Here is a 12105-nt window from a genome sequence, read left to right as displayed (position 1 = left end):
TGAACGAATACATTTTCTAATGTTTCTGTGTGTCTTTGGTGGGTGTGTGGCCTCGTTTCTCTGGAGGGTATCTAGGAGTGAAGTTACAGGGAAATTATTTTTTGCTCTCCTGGTCATTTTTCCATTGGCCATATTTCTTTAAAGGTTTATATATGTGAGACATTCATGTTTTAATCTATATGGCTTTTTAAGCCTCTTCTGTGTTTTCCGTCTCTTGCCTTTGTTTATTTTCTTCAGATCTGTCTTACAGTTCACTAATTTTCTCTTCAGATGGGTCTAATCTGTTAAATTCATCCACTGAATTTTTAATTTAATTGATTTTTTTTCCACTTAGTTATTTTCCATTGTTTCCAGTTCTCTGGAAATTCTAAATTCTGTCTTTTAAATCTCTGAACAAGTCAAATATAGTTTATTTAAAAGTCTGTCTCCAATAATCCACACATCTGGATTCATTTTAGGTGTTTCTGCTACCTGTTTGGGGTTTTTTTGGTTTTTGTTCTTGTCCTTTCTTTGTACATTTTTCTTGTGTGCTTGACGCTGTATGTGAATATGCTGGAATAACATAAAGCCGTTTTCCTGATGAGAGGCAAGGAACTGGTGGTGCTAACAATCCTGGGCCATCCGAACCAGACATAGAAATTGACGTTTTCTGAACTTGTGAAGGTTGGGTTACTTTAAGTTCTTCCCTTACCCTAGGATGCAGCCTTCTGGGGACCCAGTCCAAAGTGCAGTGTGCTTACCAGGTTCCCTTTGCATCGTGGACTCTTCTCTGTTGTCTGGACTCTTCTCTGTTGTCACTCTGTCGTGGGGTGCTCAGCTTCCCGTGTCCCCTGTTTCTCTTGGGACTGGCACGTGCTTCTAGAGAGGACTGTTCCAGATGCTGCTCTGCTCCACCCTCCCTCCGGGGGTACTGATTCTGGTCCTCGGCTCTGTGATTCCTTTTGTTTTGTTCTCTGGTACCTTTGGGTAGATACCTTTCATATTTTTGTCTGGTTTTCTTAATTCTCAATAGGAGGTTTGGTTCACATGACCCAATCTGCCACTACTGGCAGCAGAATTCTGGCAATAATAATTTTGTAAACACCTAAACACGGGAGCCTGGGTGGCTAAGTCGGTTAAGTGTCCCACTCTTGATTTCAAGTCATGATCTCACAGTTCGTGGGTTCCAGCCCCGCGTTGGGCTCTGAACTGACATCGCGGGGCCTGTTGCGATTCTCTTTCTCTCTGTCTCTGCCCTCCCCCCCCCCCCCCGCCCCGCTCTGTCTCAAAAGAAATCAATACGTTAAAAAAATAAACGTCTAAACAAATTTATTTTGATTATTATGTATGAGTCACCAACTTTCACATGAAGCTTCTCAGGGAGTTTAGGGGCTCCTGGGTGGCTCAGTTGGTTAAGCATCTGACTTTGGCTCAGGTCATGATCTCATGGTTCGTGGGTTCGAGCTCCGCGTCAGGCCCTGTGCTGACAGTGCAGAGCCTGGAGTCTGCTCTGGATTGTGTCTCCTTCTTTCTCTCTGTTCCTCCCCAGCTCGTGCTCTGTGTGTGTGTCTCTCTCTCAAAAATAAATAGACATTAGAGTTCAGAGTTTGGTAATGTTACTCATGTGTTTCTCCCTTTTAAGTAAATCATCTTGGAAGATTAAAGCTAGTTCAGAGAAGATTCATTTAAGCTTTATGCTGCTTTTTTGTGTGTGGACAGTTTCAAAATTTTTATTGAGTTTTTTTTTGTTTTTTTTTTTTTTTAAGGCTCCTTTAAGAGTAAAGTAGGTAGCATGCATTAACATCTGTGTTTGGAGGTCCTTGTTGTGCTGTCTGTCCATGTACGGTGGGTGCGGCCCCGGGAGCTGTTGGTGCCCCTGTGTGATGGGAAGGTCTGAGACATGGAAGATGTACGCGCCTCTGGGGTATAGAGATGAGAGTGGGTTACGATAATTGAATAAAGCGTCAGTTCTGGGCAGCAGACGAGCAGGGGTGGGACGGTTAGTTTCAGAATAACCAGGTTCCTGACTATTTTCTGTGTGTGCATTTTTTCTTTTAAGATCTCCGCGCTTGTCCAAAGAGCCCAAGCGTCTGAGCTCTTGCTTGAGGACTTACAGCAGGGGTTTTCCCAGGCAAAAAGGGATGTTCAGGAACAGATGGTAAGTCAGTGTTTCAATAAACGTTAACTATGTGAAATATATTCCTTTTTGTTTTGTCTTGAAATCCCCTCTGCTACTTTACCTTCCTGGCCAGGTGGTTACACTGTTCTGTTGTCTGGGGCCTAAGTGACATCTGTACCAGACAAGGTCATGTGAAGGTGCAGCTGTTTTGCAGACCTGCCTTTGTGACCAAAACATATTCTTACCTTTAACTTGCTTTACTTTTCTGCTTTCGGAAACCTCAACAGAGTAAACTTTGGACTAACCTTGGGTTCCAAGTACATGCTGACTATTGAAATCTCCCAAAGCCCAACAGATGGAGTTTTTGAACAGTCCTGCACTTTTCCTCAACAGCTCGTTTATTTAAAGCAGTCCGATTCATTTTACAGGTATCCTGACGGCATGGAGAAGCTTCCAGAAGGCCGTCTGCCCTGAGGGGGTTGGGAGCAGAGAGCTTCTTGATGAAGGGCTGGCTGGGACCCCTGCAGAGTAGCCCCCCAGATTTGGGCCTCGCCTCTCCCCAGACTGGTTCCATGTGCTGGGTTCGTGCTTTTCCTGAGTCGGAGCCTGCGTCTGAGGGCCCTTCGTAGATAATGGCAGGGCCGGGGCTGCTGGGTGATCCCACGGAGCCGCCTCCTGACGGGGAAGAGACGTCTCCGGCCGCATGGAGATGCTGTTTCTGATCGGCATTGGGTCAGCAGCCGAGTGGCCTTTGAGGCGATCCCCGAATTCTGGCCCTGGTCTCGTGAGGAGCTGTCCTTCTAGTCACTGACGAGGGAGTGTAGGGTCTTTTCAGTGCTCAGAGAATTCGAGATCATAGTCGTTGCCTAGAAACCACTGGGGATGCCCACAAGTGTCATCCCATTAGCCTCCGTGCTCCTCTCTGTCCTCCCTCAACTCTTCCCCGTGCGCCCTCTAAGCCCCGGCTGCCTTCACAAACGCTTTCCAGTGGATTCCGCTTTAAGTGAGTGTGTTGTGGGTGACACTGGAGGAGTGTTGCATGAGGTTGAGGTCCCGGGAACCGTTTTCTGGAGGTTACCTTCGAAGGTTCTTGCACCGAGAGCAAGAAACTCAATTTCTGGTTCCCCTTTCCGAGAAGCGCAGACATGGCAGGTGTTGGGATCTTAGCGTTTCCCCCTAACATCGCAAAAGATTTCAGCCTCAAGAGGTTTGCGGAATGAACACTCCGAAAACCTTCAGTTAGATTTACCAGTTAATATTTTGCCACGTTTTCACACGCGTGGCAGTGGTAGGTCACTCTTTCGTCCACGCACGTACCCGTGTTTCCTGAGGCGCTGTAAGTAGGCGCTGCCGGGTACGTCCACACACATCTTCTCAGCACAGAGAGGCGTGACCGTTGTCCCCAGAGTCCATGATGGTTTTCAGTGGTGGTTCCAGTTTCTTACTTTGACTTTTTGATGGAGGAACCAGTCCAGGATGTCTTGTCAGTTTCCTCTCCTTTCATCTCGAGCAGTCACCACTTGTTTTTGGCTTTAATGGCGTTAACACTTTTGAAGGGTCCAGACCGGCTGCCTGGGAGAATCGCGTGTCTGATTGTTTCCGTGATTGGATTCAGGTTAGATTCTGGGCAAGAACAGCCCGGAGATGAACTGATTCAGCGGGAGTTCAGGGCAGCGAGGCGCACATTCTGACAGGTGCCCCGTTATCAGTGATGTGAAGGTGACTGCTTGGTCAAGGTGGGGACGGAATTGTTGCAGAAGGACCGTTAACATGGCCACCAACTGCAAAATTAGTAAGTGAAATCCAGGGTTTCTCTGTGGTTCTTTTGGCTCTTAGACTGTATCCCAGCTAGGGATTTACATTCTGAGTACTGTATTTAAAAGTTACTTAAATTAGCTCTATTGGTTTCTGTTTGTATTAATTTTTGGATTCACTTTTCCTTGAACACCCAGCACGGCTCACAAGGCAGAACTGTGCAAGCTTGCAAACACTCAGATTTCTTCTGTTTTCTAATCTTTTCACCCCATTCCTGCCCCCTCCCATGTAGGATCATTTTAACTTACTTTTGGTTTATGCTTGTGTTTTTCTCGTTACAAAAGTAAGCAAATATATGCATTTGATTCTTTCCCTTCTTTCAAATGCCAGCGATCGGACGCCGGTATTTTGTTGTGAATGGGTAGGAAGGAGCGAGCCCGAAGCACGGCTGAGTCTGGTCTGAAGTCAGTGCAAGTAAAACCTGCCAGGTTGTGCAAGACCTTGTCTGCCCGCCAGCAGCCTATGTGTCCTTGAGGACGCAGCAGCTGCCCTCTCTGGGCCATGCTCTTGCGCTCCCCGCCTCCCCCCGCCCCTCCGCCTGTCCTTGCATCCCTGCTGCTCCCCGTCTCTTTGGCCGCACCTGCAGCTCGGCCAGGTCAGGGTCGGTTCTCCCTCCGCTGCACCGGGAGCTTCTCTGGGGCACAGTGTCAGTCTTGTGTCTCCATGTCCCGGTGCGCAGCAAAATGCCCCGACGGAGAGGCAGCTGCTAATAAATGTTGGAGGAGTGAGTATTCCACGTTTGTACGTCATGTAAGTTAAATGCCTCAGTATTAAAAATGAGCAGAAGCCCAGCACTTTTGTAGGATTTTATCACATGCTCAAACAGAGTAACTTCACTGACGCGAGGCCTCCCTAAAGACCTGAAGGTGCATCGCGGTCAGCGTGCAGAGTAGCCGCCTGGCGTCCCTGCAGCCCCCACGCGGAGATCCCCGAGTGCTCTCTTCCAGGGTCTGGGCTCCCGGGGCCGTGCTCGTGACACGTGTGTAGTGGGGGAGGAAGGCGGGGCTCGGTCCCCGGGTTTGTGGCGAATACATGCCGGGGGAGACAGTCGTCCTGGGGCTCACGCTCGGTCTGGTTGAGGTCGTGACGCTGTCCGCCGCCTCCGCCCAGCAGAGACGGCGGCGCTTGTCCGGTGCGGGGACGTGGGCCGGGGGGGCGTGGGCCGGGGGCTCACCACTCGGAGCCTTTGGTGGGGACCGTGGAGCGCGAACCCGGATGCTCCCTTTGCACCTCTGTCCTCGAATCCGCGTGAAGTCCGCACGGAGGCCCCGGGGCTGCTCTCCGCGCGCCTCCCCGGCCTCCACCCTGCACCCGCCGCTGTCCGGCCTGGTGGCGCCCGGCCGCGAGCACGGGGTTCACCTTCTCTGTCTCGGTGTCAGGCCGTGCTGACGCAGTCCCGGGAGCGGGTGTCCGAAGAGCTGGCGCGGCTGCAGAAGGACAACGACAGCCTGCAGGGGAAGCACAGCCTGCACGCGTCCCTGCAGCAGGCGGAGAACTTCATCCTCCCGGACACCATCGAGGTAACTCGTCCCCCGCCGTGCGGACACGGACTCGTACGTCTGAAGCGGCTACTGCTTCTTTCAGCTTGTGCTTTTCTCTTAGTTCTTAAGGCTTTGCTCCCAAGTCCTCTCGACACCCCACGTGAGGCTCGAACCCACAACCCGAGATCGAGAGCCGCACGCTCCGCTGACTGAGCCGGCCGGGCGCCCCTACCAGTTCTTTTTAAAAACAGGCTTTACCGGGGCACCTGGGGCTCGGTCGGGTAAGCAGTGGACTCTGGATTTCACGTCAGGGCAGGATCTCTTAGTCCGTGGGTTCGAGCCCCACGTCGGGCTCTGTGCCGACAGCTGGAGCCTGCTTTGGATTCTGTGTCTCCCTCTCTCTCTGCCCCTCCCCCACTTGTGCTCGGTCTCTCTCTCTCTCTCTCAGCAATAAGCAAACATTAAAAAAATGTTTTTAACTATTAAAAACAGGCCTTACCAATATATAAATCACATGCGAAAGAAATCACCCGTTTAATGTGTACAGTTCAGCAGTTTTTCGGGTATTTGCAGATGTGACCACAGTCCATTTCAGAACGTGTTTATCCCCCCCCTTCATTCTCCCCGCCCCCTCCCCCCCTCCCCGCAGCCAGAAGCAGCCGCTAACCTGTTGTGCTCCCAGGACTGTGACTTTTGTGTCTGGCTTCCACACGGGCACTCGCGCCAGGCTCATCCGCACTCCACATAGCGGGGGCCCGGGTGCCGTTCCCACTGGCCGCCGGAGGGCCGTTTGGTTTGTTTCTCCGCCTGGCTGCTGGCAGTGCTCCCACGCGCGGACGGCTACGGATAATGTTGCCGTGAACGTTCGTGTACACGTTTGGGCGCGGACGGACCTGTTTGTTTCTACTGGGACTGCGAGGCCACGGCAGTCGTGTGAGGATTTGTCACGTCCCCCCTGGCGCTTGTCGCTTTTACTCCAGTCGTGCCCGTGGGCACGAAGCGGCGTCCGCCGTGGTTCTGATTTGCGCTGCCCTAACGGCCGGTACCGGGCGCCTCTCCTTGTGTTGCGCGTTCGTCGGTCTTCCTTGGAGGAGTGTCTTTTCAGGTCTTTCGCTTTTATTTTTCACGTTTGTTCTAAGTAGGCTCCACGCTGGTGGAGCCCGACGTAGGGCTTCAACTCACCACCCTGAAAGCGAGGCCTGAGCGGAGATCCAGACCCAGATGCTCATCCGACTGAGCCACCCGGGCGCCCCCTCTTTTGCTCGTTTTTAAGTTGGGCTGGCCGCTTTCTACTGTTGAGTGATGAGGGCTCAGTATATAGTCCAGATGCACGTCCCTTACCGGGTAAATGATCGGCAGACGTTTTCTCCCGTCCCGTGGACGCTCTCTTCCACTTCCTTGATGGTGCACTTGGAAGCACAAAAGTTCTGATCTTTGAGAAAGCCCAGCCTGTCTGGCTTTTCTCCTGTCACTCGTGCTCTCAGCATCCCAAGAATCCGTAGCCGAATCGGTCTGTAAGTTCCTTGTGCAGGACCAGATCGTTTCTGTTTTATCTTTTTTAGAGAGAGAGCGCACGCACAGGTGCTTGAGTCGGGGGAGGGGCAGAGAATCCCAAGCAGGCTCTGTGCTGTCAGCGTGAGCCCCTGTGGGAACTTGATCTCACGAGCTCGGAGATCGTGACCTGAGCTGAAATCTAGACTCAGATGCTTAACTGAGCTGCCCAGGCGCCACTTTAGTTCTTTTAATACTAAGAATTATTTAAAAAACCAACTTCTGGTTTTCGTCTTGGTTTACTCACTGGGCGCCTTGCCGCCCTCGCCGCGTGCGCCCTGCCCTCCCGATCGTGTCTGCAGGTCACCGGTGCTCCGGGGGCGCTCGCTCTCCTTTCTGAACTGGTGGCTGATCTCGGCCGAGAAAGCGTGGGGACCTGTCTGCTTGTGCTCTCGGCCACTTTTCACCTCTGCCGAGCTGTCCCTTTGGGCAGGGGATCCCTCTTCTCCAAGCTCTCCAGACTTGGAATTCCTAGATTTAGAGCAACTTCCAAGAACGCTGCAAGGATGCAACCAGTCTAGCCTGTAAGCCGTGATTCTTAGAGCTGCCCCAGGAATAAATCTTAGGGACGTTTTTGTCATCGTTTTTTCCTTCCTCTTTTTACTGCTGGTATTTTATGTACTTCTGGTGGGTAGCTTAAGATTAATCCCAGTGTTTACGTTAGCGTTAGGAAATACTTGAACTTTTTTAAAGAAAAAAACTCAGTTTAGGGAAACAAGGCTTAAACTGAACTTATTCTGGAAGAACAGCTGGTCACCTTAGAAAGCCGCTCTTTGCTGTCCGTGCCCCTGGCCTAGCGTAGCGCTCGAGTGAGTACATGAGCCAGTTAACGCGCTCGGTCCGCCCCGATTCCACGCTGGCTTCCGAGTTCCCGCCTGTTCGGTCCTCACCCCCTGCCTCCCCTCAGATTCCCCCAGCTGGTTGTGGAAGCCCCCGGCTGTTCAGAGTGACCCCCACACCGTAAGTCAGGAATGGTTTTACTTTTCCGCGTAGGAGACCGTTTGGAGGGAGAGCTGTCTGGTCCACGGGGCACGTTTTTGGCCCGAAGGGTCTTATCTACACTGTGCTGAAGGGGAGCACGCGGGCCCCCTGCCCCGAGGGAGCTGGCGCCGAGTCGCAGCGAGCGAACCGCGCGAAACCCCCGAGGTTCTGGTCGCGGGAGACGTGTGGCCGCCCCGCCAGCGCGGTAACGCGTGTCCCCGGTGCAGGCGCTGCGGGAACTGGCCCTCAGCTACCGCGAGAGCATCGTGCACGTGCGCACCGCGGCGGAGCACACGGAGGAGAAGCTCAAGGCCGAGATCCTGTTCCTGAAGGAGCAGATTCAGGCGGAGCAGTGTCTGAAGGAGAACCTGGAAGAGACTCTGCAGCTGGAGATAGAAAACTGCAAGGAAGAGCTAGGTGAAGGCGGGCTGCGGCGCGGGGGCACGGGTCGCGGGGACGGGGACCACAGGAAACGCAGAGGGCAAGTGCAGGAAGGAGTGTAGGAAGGGTTCTCACTTGTGACTCGTCCAGAGCGAATCCAGATTCAACTGGGCCTTAACGACAGAAGCCGCTCCCTCCCTCCAAGAGCTCCGTGTCGGGAGAGCCCCGCTGGGCCACCGCCCCCTCCTCCCGAGTTCGACGGGGACGTTTGGTGTCCACACGGTCCACGCCACACTGTGTCCGCGTGGCCTCTGCCTGCGCTTGGGCCTGAGGCCGCTGCCGGCTGGTGGGGTTGTTGAAGGGCGTCGGTTCCCCGGGATCAGGGTCTGACCCCTTTCAGTTTGAGCCGCAGGTGACGGGGGAAGGGGCGTAAGCGAAAACAACGTGAATGTGCAAAATAATCAGTGAGTGCTGGCGCTGCTCCCTTTCCCTTCCAGCCTCCGTTTCTAGCCTAAAAGCCGAACTAGAAAGAATAAGAGTGGAAAAAGGACAGGTGAGTGTCACGAATGTCACATTCACCCCATGGGCGGCCGGCGGGGGGTGGCGGCACCCCCTGGCTGGACACAAGCGACAAACCAGAGTCGGGCCAGGTCCCGCTGCAAGGAGCGGCTGGGAGGCCCTCGGGGTGAGGGCCGCGGGGGCCCCGGGCAGGTCCTCAGCTCCCGGGTCCGTCTTTATGCCACAGCTGGAGTCGTCGCTGAGAGAGAAGTCTCGGCAGCTGGAGAGCGTGCAGGAGACGAAGAGCACGTTGGGAGAGCAGTTGAGGAAGGAGACGGCCGCGAAGGTGACACTGTCGTTGATCATTTAGTGACAGTCGTGCCAGGCACAGGGAGTCACATCCTGCCTGTTTGGGGAGGAGCGCCGCAGCTCAGCACAGGGCCCCCGAGAGCCACCGAGGCTCCCCGCTTGCGGAAGGAGGACGAGATGCCCTTGCTGGAGTCGGGTCACGCCCGTGTCCCGGGCCCCGCCCGCAGCCGGAGGCCCTTCCGTCACCGCGTCCTTCCGCGTGCCCGACCTCCCCAGTGTCTGCCGCCCAAGGGGAGTCCAGATACAACCCCAGTGCGTGGGCTTGACCGTAGGGCAGGATTCCTAGGAGGGTCCCCTGGAGCCGCGGGGTCACACCTCCGAGTGCACAGACTTCTGGGTGTGTGGATTGTCCTGGTTAATTCTGAAGTTTCTGTCCACGTTGCCGGGAAAGCTCCAGATCTCAGCAGCTGCTTTCCGCCTTTTGCTGATGAGTCGTGGTCCCCGGGCCACGAGGGGTGAGGGTGAGCGGCGGACGGAGGGGGGGCTTGGCTTTCACTTCCGGCCATCTTAGGGCGACCGAGAGCAAGCTCATAGGCCGCCGGCGGCCGTGCCCCCGGAGGGAGCCTGATGGGTTGGGGGGGACCCCACCCCTCCCCCGGGTCCCCACCCCTCCCCCGGGTCCCTGGCTGTCCCGGAGGACTGGGACCTGCGGCTCCTTGGCATTAATTCTCAGGCAAAACTCGTATTTTGTAGGCGACTGTGGAACAGCTCCTGTTTGAGGAGAAGAACAAAGCTCAGAGGCTGCAGACGGAACTAGACGTCAGCGAGCAAGTACAGAGGGATTTTGTGAAGCTTTCTCAGACCCTGCAGGTGAGGCACGTGGGGACCCCCGGCAACCTGCCGGGCCCGGACTCGACGCCGCCAGTAGCTAGCGGGGTAGAGGCGTGAGCAGACACACGACCCCACGGGCCGGACGCCTGGGTGGCACTGGCCACGAGGCCTGTCTCCCGGCGAAGCGCCCCGTCTTCGGCGTACCGCTGACACCCCTCCCGCCGGGCCCGTCCCTATGCTTGGTTTCTCTGTCCGAGAGCCTTTTACATGTTGTGTCCTGAGGTCCCTGAAGTACCGTGGCTCCTTGTCCCCAGCACCGCGTGTCCCCTGGCGTGCACCCTGCGTTCCCTTCCCTAGGTCCCCCGATGGAAACCTACAGTGACAGTGTATCGTTCCAGACCCTCGAAGCTGGGTTCTTGTGTTTTCTTGTGACTCAGCTGTACAGTGTTGGGGTTCAGGGGTCCAGCCTCCTCCCCCTTCCCGTGGTCCTAGCACCTAACGGGGCCTGCTGGACACAGCTTTGGGGGGTTAGCCTTTTTTCAAAGTTATCTTGAGAGAGCATGAGCAGGGGAGGGGCAGGGAGAGGGAGAATCCCAAGCTGGCTCCACACTGTCCTCACAGAGCCCGATGTGGGGCTCGAACCAACAAAGCTGTGAGATCGAGAGTCGGACACCTGACGGAGCCCCCGGGGTGCCCCAGAGGGGGTTGTCTTTGGTATGTGCTGGTTCTTGCGGTGACCAGTCTCGGCGAGCCAACGGGCCAGGCCCGGCAGGAGGCCACGCACTTGACTCTCTGTCGCCCCCCAGGTGCAGCTGGAGCGAATCCGGCAAGCGGGCTCCCTGGAGAGGATCCGGGCGATTCTCAACGACACCAAGCTGACGGACATCAACCAGCTCCCGGAGACATGACACCCGCCGCAGGACGTGGCCCGCACCCCGGGCTTTTAACTCCTCTTTAGAGCAACATTAATTATTCTTTAACTCTTAACTGAAGAAGTCACAGAACAGGAGGACAGGAGCGAGGCTCACCCGTGGCGGGAGAAGGCCGTGGCGCGGGAGCCGCGAGCAGGACTTCCCAACGGGGACGCTGATGGACGGGAACGGGACTCGGGGGTGACAGAGGAAGTGCTGCTGTAAGATGTCCCTGCCTTTAAAGCAACGGCCCAGTCGCGTTTGGAATGACCTTTTCCGTTCCTCGATGCCGGAGAGAGCGCTTCCTTTTCCCGTCGCCCGGCGCTCACCAGTAACAGCCCCCAGCTAGCACACAGACGTGTCGTTTGCTGTATGAATATTTTATATTAAAATACGAAGGTTGAGAGCAGGCCGTTGGCTAGTGACCGAATTTCCGAGCTCCGTGTCTCTCTCCTGCCATCTTCTCTCGCGTCGGAGGCCACAGATGCTACTGAGGCTTGCCGAGCGCGCCCGACGGCGGCAGACGAGACCAGTTCAGGGGCTGGATTAACCGCGAGGACTTGAAAGCGAGGCTGGGCGCTCTCTGTGTCAGAAGCTGAGGTTAAAGGAAAAGCACAAGAGACCGGAAGCACTTTCTCTGCCGCCTGGATGCGTCTCGTGGGCCCGCAGGTACCAGGGTTAAGCTGAACTGGCACGTCTACTCTCGAAAACTGTTTTAGTTTAGTTACTGGATCAGTGGAAAAATAATAATAATAAAGCAAGCTATGTCTGACATCTAGTATAAACTTACCAATCTGCTGCCTTCTTTTCAACTCCCATCGGCGGGCCAGGTAGTCTGAGGCATCCAGTACAGACACGTGACTGGGTTGACAAGGTACCTAGTTTCTGTTTCCCTCTCTCGGTGTAGGTCCCGTGTGTCCCTGGGGGACCAGTCAGTGCGGCCGTTGGTGCCTGTGTCAGGTTTGGTTCCTTCCCTTTGTGGGGAAGGTGTCCGCGAGCAGGTGGGTTCCACGTGGCCTCACGAGCGCCTCACCGAGTCCGCCGGCCCAGGCACGGCGAGGCCAGTGGCAGGGGAGGTGTCCCGAGTCCGCTGGCAGACGGGAACCCGGCTCACGGGAGTGGGGTGGCGGGCTCTGGCTCTCGGCCGCCATGGACTTTTCTAGTTTAGCGTGAACTGTCCTTGATTCACCAGCCCTAAGAACTGGGACGTCTGTCTTCCACAGGCCAAGACGAGGACTACACGTCTGAT

The 12105-nt window shown here is 55.2% G+C and overlaps 1 protein-coding gene across 3 annotated transcripts in view; it reads left to right on the top strand.

Annotated features, from left to right (window-relative positions):
- The window catches only part of RABEP1 (rabaptin, RAB GTPase binding effector protein 1), a 102185-nt gene extending 90540 nt beyond the window's left edge, over window positions 1-11645 (top strand). For all 3 annotated transcript variants that reach the window (XM_045044490.1, XM_023244630.2, XM_023244631.2), the window contains 7 exons: window positions 2039-2137; window positions 5293-5433; window positions 8154-8343; window positions 8805-8860; window positions 9053-9151; window positions 9868-9984; window positions 10752-11645. In XM_045044490.1, coding sequence (XP_044900425.1) covers window positions 2039-2137; window positions 5293-5433; window positions 8154-8343; window positions 8805-8860; window positions 9053-9151; window positions 9868-9984; window positions 10752-10853 — 804 coding nt within the window. In that variant the 3' untranslated portion in view covers window positions 10854-11645. The remainder of the gene's footprint in view (window positions 1-2038; window positions 2138-5292; window positions 5434-8153; window positions 8344-8804; window positions 8861-9052; window positions 9152-9867; window positions 9985-10751) is intronic.
- Window positions 11646-12105: the final 460 nt, after the last annotated feature.

Source organism: Felis catus, chromosome E1 (assembly GCF_018350175.1).
Source record: "Felis catus isolate Fca126 chromosome E1, F.catus_Fca126_mat1.0, whole genome shotgun sequence".
Taxonomy (NCBI): Eukaryota; Metazoa; Chordata; class Mammalia; order Carnivora; family Felidae; genus Felis; species Felis catus.
This window is presented reverse-complemented; position numbering and strand designations above follow the sequence as displayed.